This window comes from Numida meleagris, chromosome 4 (genome assembly GCF_002078875.1).
Source record: "Numida meleagris isolate 19003 breed g44 Domestic line chromosome 4, NumMel1.0, whole genome shotgun sequence".
Taxonomy (NCBI): domain Eukaryota; kingdom Metazoa; phylum Chordata; class Aves; order Galliformes; family Numididae; genus Numida; species Numida meleagris.
In genome coordinates, this window is record NC_034412.1 from 29882583 (window position 1) to 29902611 (window position 20029).

Genomic DNA, 20029 nt, shown 5'->3' on the forward strand with positions numbered 1-20029 from the left:
TGCCTTCAAGAAGGGCAAGAAGTAGGACGCAGAGGTCTCCAGGCACGTCAACTTCACCTTAATCCCTGGGAAAGTGATAGAGCAATTAACCCTTGAAACTATTTCCAGGCACAGGAAGGACAAGGAAGTCATTAGGAGTAGTTAGCATGCATTCACCATGCTTCAAGAGGAAGTCATGCTTGACCAATCTCATAAACTTCTATAATGAAATAACTGGGCTGGAAGGCGAGGAGAGAGCAGTGGATATTGTTTAATGCAAAGGAACATGGAAGATCTCACCATTGTATATAAACATGAAAAGAGGATGTGAAGAAGACAGAAGTGGGCTCTTTTCAGTGGTGTCTACCGACACGACAAGAGGCAATGGGCACAAAGTAAAATATTGAAGGATCTGTTTGAACTTTCCACTGAGAGAGTGACTGAGCACTGAAGACATGCTGCCACTTAAAAATCAGCCTATGTCATCAGGTTTTATTAATAATAGGAAAAGTCACACTATCGTGAAAATAATGAAAAAAAAATGAGCACCTCCTTCATTTGTCTGCATTTACATCGGATGTATGCTTGTGACCAAGGGATTTTAGAGGTTGTTCCATGGCATATCCTCTACGGATTAATAGGTAAGTTTGTGTGCCACAGAATGAAAGTTTCTCGTGTGCAGTACAAGTGTGCTTAGATTTTTTCTGAGCTTTGTATTTGGTGCAACTGTTACAATCAAAATTAATATTTGCAGAAGCCAGATGAAGTACAGCAGGCCTTACTATTCTGTGTTAAAACACCCATAAAAAATATACCTGAGAATTCATGACATCATGGCGATAATCTCGTGTGAAGACTCCACACACCACCAGTCCATCTGGAAGTTTCTTGGTGAATCGACTGTATACAGATCCCACCACTTGGTTTACAAGGGCCTTAAGTAGAGCAAGTCATAAATAAAACGAGACTGTGTATGTCTAAAGGCATACAATATTATGTAAAATATCCAGTTTGGGCACTGATGTTAACATACTAAATTATAATATACTATGTAATGTGTTATTAACTTTTAACAGATGTAGTACTTTATGTTCAGTTATACTCAAATGCTTTCAAAGAACTGTAGTGTTCCGTGAAGTGGGTTATATAGTTTTAATTCTGTATTCTAATGGCTTTTAAAGCTGCTAAAAAAAAATCACATTCTGCTGTATCTACAAGCACTAAGTTAAGTTTTGGAAGAAACGAAAACACACTGTCTCAGCTTTTAAGTAAATTTCTAACTACTAGGATAAAATATGCATTAAAAAATGTACCACAACAGGCAAGAGTTTCACAAGCTTTTTCTCGAAGTTTTCTCTGAGAGTAGACTCAAGTGGAATGAAATTACTTGCTTGGTCATTGTTCTGTTCTAATATCAATTTCATGTATAGTTTGTATGCTTTTGGTGCTCTCACCATTTTCCTAATGCTCTACTTCTAAGGACTTTTGTACACATCAGTGTTTCTGACCTTAAAATAGCTATATATAAATAGTAACAGACAAATATAAATTGTACATGAACATAAATGTTTGGAAGATTTTTTGTTAACATGTGTAATTACATGTTTCTGATGAAAAAGACATACATCAGCTAAATTAGTGTAATAAGTTACCCCCAATGGTTTTAGAATCATACTGAAAAATGTAGCAAACATATAGAATATGTAGTAGGATGTAACCTTACCTTTGTAGGAGCAACATACACAACTACTCCTTCATCACTCATTTTCAGAACTTTCTCCATGCAATAATATGAAGCATATGTTTTTCCTGATGATGTGGGAGCAACAATCACTGCGGACTCATTATTATCTACAGCATCGAGAAGTTCTCGCTAAGAGAAGAGCAATTATTTATATCAAAATGTCTTGTTAACAAGTTCTCTCTGAGTAAACCAGCTCTTTCTGTGAAAAAGTCTCTTATATTTTTTTACATGCAGACTTTTAATACAGATGTTAGACTACTGGAAGTCAAAGTTAAACTAGTTGTTTTATGACTGTATTTTTTTCTCACACTGTTAGCAGAAAAAGTAGAACTAGCAATTCTGACTTGCTTGTTTCAACTATTTGCTCTGAGATATTGATACCACAACACTTGCAGTCCAAAACTGGAAATTTTCAAACAAAAAATAAAGCCAGTTAACTCACCAGTGTATAATTTAGACTCAAAAACGTCATTGTTCTTTTACAAATCACTATTTTTTTTTTTGACTATAATAGTTACTCAGTCCTGTTAAAATCTCTCTTCTGCTCCTAACGTACATTGTTTATTAATTGGTTTTCTTCCCTACTCCTGTCTTCCTCCATGCTCTCTCAACAGGTCTGTGAAAGGATGAGAGGAAGGATACTAAAAAGGAAAAAGAAATAGTAGTAACACTATCTTTCTCTGTCAGTATATATGCCATCTTTCAAGTTGCTCCTCGAGCAAGTGACTGGTTTGCAGATACACTCACAAAAAGTGGCAAGTTAATCTGGCCTCCCCAGCCTAATAATAAAAAGACTTCAGTTAGACTTGCTGTGCTTTAAAGAAAAAAGTTATTTATCAACCCATACTATGAGTCATTCTCTATGGACAAAAAAGGAGCAAACAATAGCTAGAGATTATCACCATCAAATATTACTATAAACAGCAGAATCTCATGGACATGGTATTTCTAAAGTTGAATGCCTTGAGCGAAGCTCTTAGTTGGAAAGCCCTCAGTGTAAAAGAACATTTCTGAAGTAATTTACTGACTTGGTTAAACTTAGTGAAATACTATTTTTAACAAGTAGGGTAACAATGTATATTTTTTAATGAAAAAGGTCATTTCCAATAACTCTATATGCAAATGGTTTTTGTCTCAGTACCTGCCACGTGTCTGGTATGAAGTGTTGCACTCGGGGATCTGGATCATTCCTCTCTTCTCTGAGCAAGTAATAGTCCATGTATTGTAGCTGAAAGCGAGCTGGTCCCACCTCAACATCACAGTTGCTTCTATTCAGATCATCTCTTCCTTCTCTCATCTATAAGGTCATATTAAATTTCAGGTTGGTTTGAAAACTAGCAAGAGATTCAGAAAATGTTATGGTTTTTTTTTTCCTCTGTGGAACTTGGAAAGCTTTGAAAAATAGATGAAATTGTAGGTAATTTTTAAATGACTTTGTTGTAGCCTCGTGTCAGAGTTATATCTATTCAAAGGAGGCTACGTTCTGTAAGTAATGTCTTCAGTAGCCACTGTTGTAGATGCTTTTGTTGTGAGAAGACCTAACAAAACCATCTAGCAGACAGAGCTTGGCTTCCTTGAGCTACTGTGTGCTATATACTTCTCATCCTTTATTTCTTTCTCCTTTCTTGAGCCTGCTGTGACTCTTTGTGAAATCAGTCCAAGCTGGAAAAAGAAACCCAATATATAGACTGACTGTGATTCTAAATTTTTCAAAGCTTTATATTTTTAAGTAAAATGTGCATACCATACAGTAAGACATAAAAAATTCTAATGGTCATGGATGTGTGTGGTTACATACCTGATCCTTAAAGCTGTTTACCAAAGTATTACACGTTACAACACAGAGTCATAGAATCATAGAATCACTCAGGTTGTAAAAGACCTTCAAGATCATCAAGTCCAACCACAACAGAACCATACTACCCTAACCCTAACAACCCACCACTAAATCACGTCCCTGAGCACCACATCCAAACTGTTTTTAAACACATTCAGGGATGGTGACTCAACCACCTCCCTGGGGAGCCTATTCCAGTGCTTAACAACCCTTTCTGTAAAGAAAATTTTCCTGATATCCAACCTAAATCTCCCCTGGCACAACTTGAGGCCATTTCCCCTCGTCCTGTCACCTGTCACCATTGAGAAGAGACTGACTCCTCTCTCACTGCAATCACCTTTCAGGTATTTGAAGAGAACAATAAAGTCTTCCCTCAGCCTCCTCTTCCCCAGACTAAACAGCCCTAGTTCCTTCAGTCGCTCCTCATAGGGCATATTCTCCAAGCCCCTCACCAGCCTTGTTGTCCTTCTTTGGACCTGCTCCAGCAGAAGGTCAGAAAATCACATAAAGTTATATGAAGTCTATAAAGTTACCTGGCCAGACAGAGTGCATGCCAAATTCTCAAATCCAAGAAGTTGTAGATATTGGCTCAGCTTCCGTAAATGTGATTTCTCCAAAAGATCTTGATATTTTTCAAGGAGTATATGAATTCTCCTCATGACTTGGACAGCACCACTTAAATCGTTAGATTTGCTTCCTTTCAAAAAAAGCTTGACAGTTATTTGATAGTCATTTGTATCACTGGGAGCCTTCTTATATTAGGTATTTTTAAAACAGACCTTATCCATCCAGCCACATTTATGGCAACTTAAAAATGCATTTAAATTTAAGACAACCAGAACATAACTCACATTCTAGCAACCTCTATCACTGAACACCAAGCATCCAAACAATTCTAACTCAGCTATTAAAGGAAGTTGCACTTCTCATATGTATTTGATAATGGAACTTCCCCATTTCACTTCATTGACTCAGGCTTGTTACTCAATCCTACTAGATACGTATTTCACTCTAATGTTTACAGGTCTCCCCAGCATATTTCCAGCAGTGTGTTTGGATCCTCTCAACCAAAAGTATAAAATGGATAAGTTGATTCTAGTGAAACTGGAGACAACTAATGACAGTGGCATGGATTTCTGTGATAATCAGCATTATTCAGATTGTGAGTTAACTCAGCTAGTTAACAATTCACCTCAATATAGCCATACTGTATTGTGCATAATACATACTCATTAAAGATATATACAACAAAATAAATTATCTATGTATGCAATGTTTACAAGGCAAAACAGAAAAATAGCTAAAATCTACTTTCAATTGATTCCTTATCTCTCCTTCAAGGCATCTTGAAATTGCAAATGGGGACCAATGCCTGTTAATAGTGAAAAGCACCATTAGTGCTCCCAGAACAGGTTTGTATTTACATGCCTTTATTCCTACTGAGAAAGTCCAAAAGCACTCACTTTCTTGGTTAAAGTGAGTGCAAGTTGAAAACTGAATGCATTTGACTATCATACCTTGTTTTCTGCAGTGTTTTTTCCATGCTTCTACACAGGCTGACAATCCTGACATTTCTATGCTAAATTTCACAGATCTACTTTTAACTGTCTTGAGAAACTTTTCCAATTTATTTATTCCAATGGTCAGATTTGCTTTTATTTCCTTTTCTGTTGATATCTGCAAGGTTTTCCATTGCTCCTGTTCTTTCTTTTCTTCTTTAGCTTTTAGTCGCCTGTTGTTTTCCTCTGCGATTATTTCCGCTTTGCTTTTCTATCAAATAAAATTTCAAAATTAACCACAATTATGTCCAAGCATCATCTGAAAGAAACTAATCTATAAACTCAAGATACATTATACTTTTCAATTCACCTTTGTGGTACATTGTCAACTGAGAATTCTTTAAATTATTACTTGATTCTGAAGGAGACAGTATTTCTGAATCCCAACATGCTGCTCAAAAGGTTACCTAATCTTTACTTTAGAAGTCAATAAAAAGTTTCATCATGAATAGTATAAAAGCACATAAACACAGAAAAATTAAATAGCAGATATCTGAGATTTTTTATCCATAGTTAACAGTGATGCTAGTAACAAGATTTTTTAAATATATTAAATAAAATTAAGAGTTTTATCTTACTTTAACAAAATTATTATATATATATATATATATATTCTATATATGGCTTACAAGTGATTCAACAGGCCACAATCTATAACAGTACGGTCTGTTATGAAATATTACTCGAATTACTATTACTCAGTCCTGTTCATTAGTGTGCAAATACATACCCTGTGATGTCTGAAAATGTTCATAGATAGAATTAGTAGCAATATTTACAGGACCTTTCATGGTGAGTATTTCCAAACTATGTGGGAAAATAAACAACCAAATAATGGATTTTACAGTATTTCTCACTACTTTCTTAAAGTAAAATTAAATTGATGAACTCATTTCCTTCATTCCACGTTCTATTACCACCCATGAGACAAAAACCACTACCCTTTACAAACTTGATATTTGTTTCATTTTTTATTTATTTGTGCCTTTTTAAATATAATTATTCATCAATATTCCCAACCAGGAACAAAAAATATTTTTGCCAATTAGCCAATTCAATTTGTAGTACAAAATAATCAGATTTCTTCAACTGAGAACTATTATGCATTCAAAGTATAAAATGTCTTTTCTGAAATTCATATAGTATAAATGCTCTTTTTTTGGATAATATGAAGTAGATTCGGAAAGAGCAATTTGTATATACTCACGTGTATTTGTTTAGTCTTTTTGACAGCAGTATTAACATTCCCTGGAACATCATTTTGGCGTACAATAAACTTTGAATTGCTACCTTCCAAAGTGCTTCCATATAAACGATAAAAAGTCTGAAACTTCTGAATTTGTTTTCTTTCAAATGCATCCTTGGATTTTGCTGCAAATAAGTATAATTGATTCAAAAATACACAAACAGAATTCCAGTCTAAACAATTTCCAAGAAAATATAACTGAGCAATAGATACATTTAGCAAAAATTCTTTTTTGACTAGGAGACAAAATCACATATCAAGAGAGGCTTGCTGCTAAGACTCGTGGAAATTCAGCAGCACTTTCAGTTATCTGAGAGGTAAGTCAGACTCAAATTCAGACAACTTTAGGCACACATCGATAATTACTGGAAAACTTAATAAGCAGGAAATAAATTATAACTGTTTGAGCAACACAGTCACAGAAAGTAAGAAGGCATTTTCAAAAGGCAATTAAATAGTCAGAAAGAGACCTCTTCTCAGTGAAAGCAAGACTCTCTCATCAGAACATAAATAAATAATGCTGCTGGAAGAAAACTTTTGCTGTCTAATACTGAGCACATAAATATTTCCATACTCAAGTCACAGAATCACAGAATGGGTTGGAAGAGACCTTTAAGATCATCTAGTTCCAACCCCCCTGCTATAGACAGGGACACCTCCCACTAAACCAGGTTGCTCACAACCCCATCCAGACTGGCCTTGAATGCTTCCAAGGAAGGGGCACTCACAGCCTCACTGGGCAACCTGTTCCAGTGTTTCACCACCCTCACAGTAAACAATTTCTTCCTAATATCTAGTCTGAATCTATCCTCTTCCAGTCTAAACCCACTTCCCCTTGTCCTGTTGCTACCCACCCTTATAAAAAGTCCCTCCCCAGCTTTTCTGTAGGCCTCCTTCAAGTATTTCACTGAAATATTGAATCATTAAGGTTGGAATAGACCTCTAAGATCATGCAACCTGAACCTCTTCTGGCACAACGTGAGGCCCTTCCTTCTCATGCTATCACTAGTTACCTGGGAGAAGAGGCTGATCCCCACCTCGCCACAACCTTCCTTCGGGTAATTGTAGAGAGTGATAAGGTCTCCCCTGAGCCTCCTCTTCTCCAGAAGAAAAAATCCCAGCTCTCTCAGCCACTCCTCTTAAGGCCTGTGCTCCAGACCATTTACAGCTCTGTTGCCCTTCTCTGAACATGCTCCAGGGCCTCACTGTCTTTCATCCAGTGAGGGGCCCAAAACTGAACATAGCATTCAAGGCGCAGACTCACCAGTGCCAAGTACAGAGGGACGATCATCTCCCTGCTCCTGCCAACTACACTATTTCTGATGCAAGCCAGGATGCTATTGGCCTTCACAGCCACCTGGGCACGCTGCTGGTTCGTGTTCAACCAGCTGTTAACTGATACCCTCATATATTTTTCCTCTGCACAACTCTCCAGCCACTCTACCCAAGCCTGCAGAATTGCACAGGATATTTCTCTCTGCCTAAAAAAAAACAAGTTAGCTTCCGAATGTGAAGATCTGTCTCAGAAGATCTTTCTGTTTTACACAAGACTGAGATGATACAAGCCTGTGTTCAGAGGACTAATACAAAACTTGGAAGAGAAAGGACTTCAGCAGAAGTAGACATAAACTTCCAACTCCAACATTATGGAGGATGCCCTAGTTACTCTTCTGCAGGTTATTCTCGAAGTGACTGCTCTCTAAATTTCTTCTTGGAACCACGGTGTAAAGAAGGATGCAGAAACTGTCCCATCAGAAAGTATTTCAAGGTGCAAAAACTTAGAGGAAACTATAATGTGTAACATTAATAATTAAGATACAAATAACTTTTGTTTACTTCTTTTACTTATTTTATGTTCTCAAAAGATATGATTGGCTATGCATGTGCACTGTAAACACTAACGCTGATTTTGTGCATATATGAATTTGCATAGTAAGCATTATCCAAACTATAGATTCAAACATTAAATTGCACATGTACGTAAAGTTTGTTTATATAAATCTGAGAAGCATTTTGCAAACACAAGCGAATGTATCATGAACACCTGAGGAGAGCTCCATCATACTCGTTAGAGCTATTAAAATAATATATAACATACAATGCATACAAATACTGCACAAGCTCATCAGTTTAAGTATAATTCAGCTATTGCAGTACTACTTTGGCAAGTATTTATATAGCTGCAAACATTTTATGAAATGAGAAGTCCTCCTTTAAAACAATGATAATCTTCACAGTGTTTTTCTAGCTCAGACAAACAAATGGGTTTTGTTAGCATTTCTTACCATCAGCATTGCACGGTACTCGTTCATATTCCTCGGTCAGTGGTCTGCCAGAATGCCAGTGACGAAGCTCATCAAATTCTTTGTATTTAATGAGTGAAGTAATTGTAGGATCATTGCTGAAACATTAAACAGAGCAGAAAATAAAATGGTTGTCTGGCATCTCTAATGAAATATTCAAAACATATTGAAAAAACTGGATATTTATCAAAACAATTTTACAGCAGCAGACAAACAGTATAGGGCTTAATTCTACTACAGACAGTTTGTGCAGATAGTCTCAGTTTTTCAGAAAGATTTAATAACAAATTAAAACTGCTTTTTTCCACTTAGTTTCTTACAGTTAAATCAAAATACAGTGTAACTATGTAACTCACAGAAATACATCTGTTTTCCCAAACTGGCTAAAAATAATCATTGTGCAGTACACAACCCACCTTCATAAATAGAACAGCATGGCAAATGTAAAGGATAATCTGCTCTTAACTTCTATTCACTACTGTTATTCCATATTTTTCTGTTCCTGAAATCAATCCGAGCTTTGCAATTTAGGATGAGACCTTTCAAATACTATTTGCATGTCGAAAAAAAAAATGTTTAAGAATGTAGAATAAGAATCTTCAAGGACTAATGTAAAAAAAAAAAAAACTGATGAGAAAATAAGAAGACAGAATCTTACTCATTCTTGTTCTGAACCTTCTGTTAATATTTACCCTAGTGCTTATAAGTCTTCCCTAGTCACAGCAAAAGCGTTTCTAAACTTGCACAAATTGAACATAGTATGGGTGTACGGTGCAGGGGAATGGGAAATAAGCCCATACAATCTCATTACATTACAATAAAAATTCATATACATACCTTTCTAAAACAGGTAGGTCTTTCAAAACATCTCCAGCATATTCTTCAACAAGATCAGACTTTAATGGGATTAGTCCTATATCAGGAATTTTTTCTTCACAGACTTTATAAAATAAAAAGAGAATGAATAGAGCTTGATTAAAAATATATACAATTTCATATCATATCTTTAACATTCTGTCAAGATACACTAAAAATGAAATTCCAGAAAGCAAAACATACAAAAAGTAAGCAGCGGTTCACTAGTTCCCCTGTTTCTTTTCCTTCTCAAGCACAGGAAGAAGGGGAAAAAAGCAGATATGACTGCTTCTGATTAGGTAGTCTTATAATCTATTTTAGACTCCTACACTACTGTTTTGAATGCTACAACCCACCACATCTCACAGGCATCTACTTTCCCGCACCACTACAGAAATAGGCAGTACAAGTGCTGTCCTAGAATATACCTTAATGAGTAAAGGTAATGATGAAAACTGTTGTTTTTGGCCACTAAAGGGCACTTTTCCCACTTGACATCCATTGAAATTAGCTGAAAAACGTCCATTAACCTAAGTAGAATTATGCTCTCATCTAATGAATTTCTTGCAAACTGTCCCTTCTTAAGATCTATACAGTTTCATGTTTTACACAAAGATTTCCAGACAATAAAAATGGTTCTTCAGAAATGTGAGAAAACAGGCAAAAATATCTGCCTACTCCTTCTGGATATTCTGAACAGGTCTGTAAATACAAGCCATCTGTGAGCCAAGTATGCACTTTCCCAACTACAGGCTACTAGAAAGTGTGATAGCGTTACTTAAGACAAAGGTAAGTTCACATTTCTAGAACTTTCAAGGATAGCAGTGTGACATACACTGATGGCTAGACATTCCACTGCCTTAGGGAGACAAATCTTTATTTCACTGAATTTTCTCCTCCCATATCTGCTAATTACCTGCATAACCGTATGCTAACATGTACAAGGAATTCCTCTGGAGACAGTTTTACAGCAGAATAATAAGTGCATGACCATTTAATTAATTATGATTAATCATTATATCTTTTACTATTGTATGTATTACACTAGTCATAATGTGTTTTACAATTCATGCAAAAGATTTGGGCTAGCAAACATTGGAACTAAAAGTAATCAGTTGAGAAGTCAGTAACAATACTTGTTCTGTCTGTAGCGGAGTCAGAATTTCAGCCATAAGGGTGAAATCTGCTAGTTTTGCTAGTGGGATGAAAGGAAAGAGGACAGGATCCATCAAGCATAGATTAGATTTGTCATCAGGATAAAATAAGATCTTGCTTCCAGAACTTCCAGAACTTGCAGTGACAGTAATGAAGGTTGTGTTTCTGTTTAATTTGTGGACTTCTCAGTACCTCTAAATGATGTCTGCTGATGATCAATAAATAGTTGAGTTGTATTTCGTATTGGGAAAGCATCTCCAAAATCATATTTCACAGTTAGTTTGGTTACAGTGTCCCATAAAAACTGGTATTCTTTATCCATTTCTTTCCCCAGTTCCTTTTGGAACTCTAATCCTGAACAGGAGGAAAAAAAATAAAGAAAAGAATAGAAAGAAAGAAGGAAAGAAGAAAGACATTAGGAGCATCACAACTGTAGTTTCCTTAAACAGAACATACTTATCCATCTGATTTACCTGTACAGCATCAGGCACAAAGAGTTCAATCCTATCCAAGGTCTTTGGAAATTGGAGCAAATGAAGACCAGATGTCACACATCATCAGTTTTTAATAGGACAGGATATAAATAAATATGCTGAGAAAATGTATTCTGTACAGAACACCAGATTTAGACTGTTTGTGGGAGGCCATAAATACCACAGCAAAATAAGAGTTTCTCTTTCTTTCGCCTCCTGCAGGGTCGGATCTTTAATTCAGAATTTTATTTTTAGCTCCCAATAAATAATAGGAGTCATATATTCCTAATTCAGATTTCCTTTAGAAATGCTCTACCTTTGCTTTATTGAGGTGCATGCAGAACATCTTATGACCTGATACATAAAGAAAAAGTTCAATTTTACTGTCCGACAAACTGACTGACAGTGCTCATTACAGAAGATATCAGGTAAATAGAATTACTGTGAAATAAATTTAGGTAAAAAACATTTTTCATACTTTCTTGCTCTGTCAGTTTTTATGAACATTTTTTGGAATCTTAACACATACAATGATGTTCTTAAAGTTTCAGCTCCCAAATTTATGTGTGTACGAGATAATATCAGATTTTGTCTGAACTAATCTCATCACAAGATAAAAAATATTTCTGATTTCACAGTGACAGTATGGATATAATCTAGTTTCCATTCTGACTATGTTGCACTACGATTTCAGAATAGAAAACTGCCTTTAAAACAATAGTGAAGAATACCCAATAGACCAGAACCCTTATGCTTCCTTTCAGTAAGTACATCGAAGATACAACATGGGGAGGCATTCTGAATGACTTCTGGTGAGACAATTGCATGCAATAGATTTGGCTATGAAAAAAAAGTTTCCCTATTGATCCATAAAATGTATCCATTATCATGCAGATAATTTAAAAATTACGATCTATGCTTGTAAAAGCACTTTCATTTGTGTTCTGCAGCTTAATAAAGTTAGAAATGCACAAAGAAAACTTTAACAAAGATGAATACCTGCAGAGTATTCGATCTCATAGTAATGTGCAAGATTTCTGAGCAGTGAATCATCATTTAAGTCAGGTAGATAAGTTAAATCCAGTTTCCAATCACTTGTATCACTTAGCTGTTTCAGAACAAAATGTGCACACAGCTGTTGCTGTTAAGATAGAGCAATCGGTTAATTGTTGTAGAACACCATTTCATGAGGAGGGATCAAAGCATCTCTGAAATAATTACTACAGGTTGTGTTGGCATGAAAATCAACATGTTGTTATGTTACTTCTCTGTAATCAGGAAACATTTTAGTAGCACAGTTCTAGATAACTGCCTTCGCAGCTCTCTTTCACAATAATACAAAGGTTGGCCATCAGACTTCCCATACTGGCTGAGGCCAAAGAGTCCATCAAGTCCAGTATTCTAACACTAGGACTGGCCAACAGCATATGCCCATTCACAGGTCCACTACACTGAGATATTACCCCAAACACTCTCTTAGCCCCAATGATTTGTAGCTTACAAGACCTCTGAACCAGATAAGATTTCTTTCTTGTGGTTAAACTAAATTCTTTGATCTCATCAGACTATTAAAACAACTTACCAAGAGAACTGAAAACCAAAATGGTAAATGCACCAGATGACAGGAGAAGTAAGACAGTTGTGCACGTACCATTTTTACTAAGGGTAAAACTTGTTTAGTCCAGCAGGATTCCATGATCCTAATCTGAGCTCTCTGTGAAAGAGGCATGTGAAGAAGAAAAACCATTGCAAGACATTGCATTCTACAGAGGTCAGTGGCTTCTTCTGGAGATAGTGGTTTACTTCTTTCCTGTTGAGAGATGATGGAAAATAAAGCTGAACACAATAATCCATCTGTGCTAATCACTAGTAGTTCAGGGATATTGAAGTAAGTATCCTTTAGTCCACTGAACATCTCTCCACAATATTACTGATGTTCTTCTTCTGTGTTAAAAAACAAAGCTTCTAGTATGGTCACAAAAGTGATGCCATGACTCTTTGGATGTAGAAGGAAACCTTTCTCCTGAAATGCCTTGCTTAATGGAGGAAAAGTGTATTCTCCTATAAAGGCTACTGGATGTAAGGTAAAGAGAAACAACGAGCTGAGTAACATTCTACAGTAAAACATCCCATGGAAGTAATCACTCTGAAGGTATAACTTTCCCTTGGAATAGCCACTGTTGCATGGGGCACAGTAATACCCATGGATAGATCTTGCTCCTTTGGAGAAGCTGTAGCCCTACTAATTGTCTCAACCAGACTCCTCCTAGTTGCAAGCAGAAGGAATTAGATGGCCATGTCTTCATGGCATCTGGAAAAGGTATCTCTCCTGTTAGCAACATGTTTTTAGTCACTGTGCTGAAAAGATATTTTAAAGATTCTTACTCTGTCTGATTGCTCTGGTTTTGCTCCCAAGGAAGTATGTGCATTTTCCAGCACGTCACTGTACATTTTTAATCCCACTGCGCAAGTAAGGACACAGATTACACTACGAATGTCAGATCCTTCAGGCCACAGCTTTTTCAGCAGAAGGACAGTCTGGTAAACCTGCAGTCACAAATTACCAAAAAAAAAAAAGGACAATTATTATCTTTTACAGAGTTCCATCACAGATGAAAAGCTACATGAAAAACTATATGAAAACTACAGAGGAAAAGTGTGCACAATCACTGGTCAAAATAGCCTCTTTTGTCATCTCCACGAGGACATCAACAGCTCTGGTACTTCCTGCCTGCTCCTAGGTCTCCCTCAACCCTACCCATGGCCCAGGACACCATTTCAGCCCCCAGGGCCAGGGTTGGAGCTCCCCCAGTGTCTCCAGCTGCCTGGCTCCTGGCTGGGATGAAGGACAGGCCCTGGTTATAGGGCTCTACCTTGCGGCCCCTAGGGCATCCCCTGCAGCCTCCTGCAGACAGAGAGCAGATGCCTGCCCTCCCTGTGACCCAGTGCTTTCCTTCTCCTGGAGTATCAGGAGCTGGCCTCAGGAAAAATGATTATAATAAAATGAAATAGCAGCAGCAGGCAGGCAGCTGCGTTCCTCCTACTGAATTTAAAATGCTTTGCAAGAAACAACATTTTTTTTCTATACTTAAAATTCAGCTTGCAGGACTCAGTTCCATTCCCTTTAAAGCCCAAGAAAGCCTTGCTGTTGCTCTCAACAGGAGCAGAAACAGAGTCATAAAATGGTAAGGAAAAAGGCAAAGGTGTATTATGCACTAAAAGCAATAATCATTCCATAAGAATGTTTTTTTTCTTTTTTTTTAATATTAAAAGAATGAGCTAGTTCCCATCTTCTACAAAACAAAAGTAGTTGCCACAGTGGAAACATCCCACAAGCAGGATCCACCCAATGAACCTCCAGCTGAAGCATCCTTCTTTGGTGAACCATAAAGGAAGAGACAACTTCGAGCCACTGTGAAGAAGAGGGGACACAGAGAGGACCTTCCTATCCTCAGGGTATCACTTCAGAATAAGAGAGCCCCCCATTCTGGCCAGGAGAGAATTTCATTTAAAGGAATGGAGCAAGACAGTCAACCTGAGGAGAAAACAAAAAGGATGAAAGTCAAATTACCTCATTTTGTATGCTTTTCAGGCTCAGCTTGAGATGTTCATACAGGTACAGGGACTGTTCTTTGTACCTGACTATGGCTCCACAGGCACACTGCAGATCTTTTTCATACTAAGAAGTGCAGAAGGCAAACAATGTGCAAAAGTCAGCTGATACAATGCATCAGGGACTACTATAGCCACACAAACAGAATACATTCATATACACATAGAAGCTCACCATCCAAGAAATACTTATTCAAAATAAATCCTTTAAACACTTCATCCCTCAACTAAATATTAGTCTTCTCAGACATATTAAAAGTCTGTTAAGATAATATTCCTCTTCTGACTTTCAAGATAATTAGATGAGCCATATATCAGTGCTTTATAATTTTAAAATATAGAATATAATATTCATACTGAGATATTTTAATAAAATCCTTTAGGTAGACCTAGCACCCTTATTTGCAAACCAACAAGGAAGTTGCTTCATTTACCCTTTGAAAAAAGATTCTGTGTTTCCACATACTCTGAAGATGATATCCATAAACTCTAAGAGTATCATATTCCTGTCCTGAAGCAAGTACAACATTGATTTTCTTTGACAATGAATGAGCAATAAAAATAGTCAAATAGTTGGTTTGGAGAGAGGTCAGTCCTATGTCAGATATGATGATGAAATAAGGATAGGATTTCTTGAGAAAAATCTCCCATTCTGATGAAAAACAATTGGAAAATTCTGTATGAACAGTGATGCACGTGTTGTGCTTCAGATGTTCTATTAATGCAGTACGTAAGAAAAGAAACTGAGGATACGGGAAGTACATCTGTTCTGCATCCTGTGGAAAATGAAAACAATGAAATGATTCAGCTACATTAATCACATTCAAATTCTGATCATGTAAATATTATGCAAGCGTATATTTGAATTTTATTTACAGTTTCTGAAGTGTCGTAATGTTATTTCATATGACATATCATTAAGGTTCTTCTGTACATTACTAGTCATTTTGCTCTAGTCTTGTCTAGCAAATTCAATAAAACACAATTTTCAGACATACAAATCCTTATAGGTTTCTGTCATGGTGAATGCCACTTATCTTTTTATTTGTTGACATACTCAAGTTTCCTGAAACCGATTATAATCAAACAGTTGCTTTTGAAAGAGTATAGTGGTATAAACAGCAAACAAAAAATGTTACACATTCATTACCTTGAAGAAAACAATGATGTATTTTGCTCCTTTTTGAGTGAAATCATGCAGAAAGCATTCAATTAGGTAAAATAATGTTAGCTGTTGTATTTCCTCATTTACAAACTTAAGAAGTAAGGAATCCCCATCTATAACAAAGAATTCAGACTCAACATAGTCTTTTAACAGACTGACAAACCTGAAAGAAAAGGAAATAGTATGTACATGATGTTACTCAAGTTGTGGTTACAGGACGGAAGAAATTTTCTTAATAATAGCTTTTAAAATAAATATTTTCATTAATTAAATCAACTAAATATTAAATGTATGAATTAAATCTATAGAAAACCATCTTTCTTGGATCTGAGGCTAGTTCCAAAGAGCTTGAATTCTTTTTGTGATTGATTGTGTAAGCAACTCTCTCCTCTACAACTTTAAATTCTTTTGCAGCATCTGAAGCTTCTGCAACTTACGTGGCACCCCTTGTACATGCTTGCTTCTACAAAAGTTTGCTCTATAAGAAATATTACCCAAGACACGGCAACAAAGTATTCCTGCCATAGCTTCCAGCTAAAAGTAGCAAGTGGGTTATTAACAACTAACAGTGACAACTAGCTCCCTTCTCCTCCAAGGAACGTCAATGTCAAGAAAAAAACCTTAATAAAATAAATCTAATCATGACACATTCCTCCAGCTAGCCAAGAACACTTCTATATCCCCTTTAATTTTCAGACAACTATTTACAAAAGTTGATAACATTTGTCTTAATAAGCCTTAAGCCAGACAAATCATCTTCACTGTGAAAATGGTAGTACAAACAGGTACTATCTCAGTATTTTTGAATATACCCTAGAACTGACTGCATTCTCCTGCCCTCTCAGTACCTGTGAAAGTCCGGGGTTTTGATTTTTTGTAGTTTTGTTTTTCCCCCAGGACAGTCCAAGGAGGCAAAATAACTTTCATGGGTCCAGATGAAGAGGCGAGTCTTTTCAGTAAACGTTCTCTTTTTTCATGTTTATCTGTTACGTATTACTATGTAATATGCAGTGTAATATGTAAGATTACAATGCTACTATATATTATGGGAACATCCATACCCTAATGGTATAGACCCTGAATGATATCAGATAGAATGAGCAAGAACAAAGCTATGTAAACCTGCCTCATACATTTAAATGGTCTGCCTTTAATTAATACTAATCTCATTGACATGTCAGCTCCAGAAGCAGAGAAGACATTTCATTGTCTATACGGACTGTGCTACTCCTAATTCTTTTCGGCACTGAACAGAGAAAGAAATCTGCAGATGCAAAAGATCATGCATGAGAAGAATAAATGTGCAAAAGGCACAGCAGATATATATGATACAGAAAATTTTGTAAGGAGAATTGTATTAAATAAAGTAACAGATGAGGAAACATGCTCAAAAAAGCGGGATGGAAAACTGGAAAATCAAAATAGCAATAGTTGAAATTGTGGGTCAGCTCATAAAACATGCAGACAATCTCTAATCTTTGAGAAAGTTTTCTATTACATTAAGGACCTTCTTTCATGTTGCTTGGAGAAGTATTAATTCCTAAAAATGCCTTAGATCTCCAGGTTTTTCACAAACATATGTGACAATAACACTATTGTGATAATACACTGCGATGTCTAAAAAGTTCAAAGAAAGTGTTTCTATTACATTTAACTCTATTTCTCTCAGTGAACTCCACTGTACTTACTGCGCTCTTGATAGAGATGACCAAATGTGAAGCTTCAATTTCTTCAGAAATTCAAGATGTTCTCTTATTGCTAAAAGAAACATAGATATGGTCATTGACAGAACCATAACCCATCAATTAGTTGCAAAAGAGCCAAAAGGTAGGACATAGCAATAAAATATTTAGATCCAAGTTTAAAATGACAGCAGCTCCTTACCAGGGTTTTGGGAATCCAATTTGTTCTGGAGAACTCTGAAATCCCTGCCTTCATTTTGTGATTCCTGCTGTGTCACTTCATCAGCGGTCAAGATATAATGAATTTCACCATAATCTGGGTCTTCAGCTTCTTTTTCCCTGTCTTCCTTTTCTTTAAGCATCTGCACGACAGCTGCTTCTGCATTGTGACTGGTTACATCCTCCTCATCACCGTCACTTGCACTCCCACTCTGTTTGTCTTCCTCAGTTGCAATGAAGTTTATTTTCTCACTATCAACACACTCGCTATCATTATCATCACTACCATCACTCTCATTTGCATAATCATGAACAGCCTTCTTGAAATCACCTTCTGCAGAATCCATTACAGATCTTGATTCTAGTATCCACAAAAAAAATTCTAAAGAATCAAGAGAGAATGTTCAGGAAATATGGTACACTCTGTGGCTTGTACCACTAAGTTATCTACTTCATAATCAGACTGGAAGAACATCTGAAGGAAAATCAGAAAGCATTTTATGATCATCTCTGTGAGGCATATTTTTGTTTTAAAATCAATAAATATTTTTATGAAGGATATGGAAAATATCAGCTTTTGTCATTGCTGAAGTTTGCCAAAGGAGAGCAAGACCTTTACATATTTGTTTTGTGCTTTCCATATAAGGATCCTTGGTGTGGGTTAAACATAATTTCCTATATTGGTTATAAGGTTATGTAGAGATACAGCATGCTTCAAGGAATGATCCCTGTTTCCTGGTCCAAGTGACTTGTACACACTTTGCACCTGCTACTCCACTCTCAAGTAGACCAACAACATTTCCATTGCATGATGTGTTGATCATGGTTCGTTATCAGTCCCATTTCTTTTAGCTTTTTTTCTTCATTTCGTCAGTGGTAAGATTATCAAATCTCACATGAGCATACAACTATATAGAGTCAGGATAACTCTTCCCATTACAAGGTCATGGTATTCTGCTCCTCTGAGTTACAGAACAATAGAACAACAAGCAGCTTGGGATAAGCTTGCATACTCCCTGCCACGTAAGTTTGGTTCTTTCAAACTTTTCTTTCTCTAGTTTCCATTCAGGTAATAGCCTTATGCAATAATTTTTGCTGCAATACTCAACATTGCACTATTTATATGCATTAGGTATATTTGTCCTTCATTTTTCTGAAACCGTAAAAAAAACAATTTCATCTTTTGGCTTAATTTCTAGTCTCAGAGTTTTTCATAAAAAGTAATGAAAGAAACGAAATCACAAGCTCCATTTTTCATATTTCATGAACTCAGACCAAAACTAGGCTGAAATTTTCTTCTTGATTTCTACCTTGCATTAGTTTAAATTCCTAGAAAACAAATATATATAGACGTGTATATGTGTGCATATATATATCCATATGTATGTGTATACATGAATTTGTGTGTGTATATATAGGTATACGTACACATGTAAATGTGAACATACTATATACTGTATATACTAACATTTGTTATACATACATACATATGTTAGTACATATATGTATATACGTATGCATATGTATGAAACAATTACATTTTTTTCTGCATCTTAGTAGTATCTACCTCTAAAATAACATAAGCAGTGTGCTATATTATAGCGATATTCTTAATGCAACTTAAAGTTGAACTTTAACACCAATTTTCATTAAATGTAAGCTGTTTATATACATACAGCTACACAGTCCCCTTTTGTGCATCTGCATACATACTTTTTGTCAAGGTAGCAGTAAGCCTGATACTTTTCACCATTTTCTTATTTAAAATGAAAAGGCTATATCAAAGGCTTGAGAACACTGTTCTCAGAATAATCATATTTTTCTTAGCTGAGATAGTTACTTACCTAGAAATTGTCTATCATTACTTCAGCAATCTCCTTTCTATACCTGAAAATGTAAAGTCAGACATTTTCAAAGAAAGCAGAACTATATCTATATATAAACATGCATGGACTGTCATATTTCCTCTCAAAAAAAAAAAAAAAAAAAGAAAGAAAAGAAAAGAAAAAAGATTCCAACACTTTGCTACATGATTACATCTGAAGTGTCTGGGGCCATGTTGTGGGCAGACAAAATCAGCTGGATCAGACCCTGCCACTACCACATCCATGGTGCTCCTGTGCGTGCTGTCTAACAATTTCATCCAGCCCTAAATCCAGCTCCAACTGCACTCTAACGCAAACTCAGTGCCAGCTTAAGC

The 20029-nt window shown here is 36.1% G+C and overlaps 1 protein-coding gene across 1 annotated transcript in view; it reads right to left on the reverse strand.

Moving 5' to 3' along the window:
* DDX60 (DExD/H-box helicase 60) overlaps window positions 1-19735 on the reverse strand; it is a 38092-nt gene extending 18357 nt beyond the window's left edge. The window contains exons 1-18 of the mRNA XM_021394387.1: window positions 19674-19735; window positions 17813-18211; window positions 17617-17686; window positions 15914-16091; window positions 15198-15539; window positions 14723-14830; window positions 13537-13698; window positions 12803-12961; window positions 12151-12292; window positions 10871-11032; window positions 9506-9608; window positions 8651-8766; window positions 6327-6490; window positions 5078-5330; window positions 4094-4257; window positions 2865-3020; window positions 1703-1852; window positions 795-914 (exon numbers count right to left, since the gene is read on the reverse strand). Of these exons, the coding sequence (XP_021250062.1) occupies window positions 795-914; window positions 1703-1852; window positions 2865-3020; window positions 4094-4257; window positions 5078-5330; window positions 6327-6490; window positions 8651-8766; window positions 9506-9608; window positions 10871-11032; window positions 12151-12292; window positions 12803-12961; window positions 13537-13698; window positions 14723-14830; window positions 15198-15539; window positions 15914-16091; window positions 17617-17686; window positions 17813-18176 (2913 nt within the window). The 5' untranslated portion in view covers window positions 18177-18211; window positions 19674-19735. The remainder of the gene's footprint in view (window positions 1-794; window positions 915-1702; window positions 1853-2864; window positions 3021-4093; window positions 4258-5077; window positions 5331-6326; window positions 6491-8650; window positions 8767-9505; window positions 9609-10870; window positions 11033-12150; window positions 12293-12802; window positions 12962-13536; window positions 13699-14722; window positions 14831-15197; window positions 15540-15913; window positions 16092-17616; window positions 17687-17812; window positions 18212-19673) is intronic.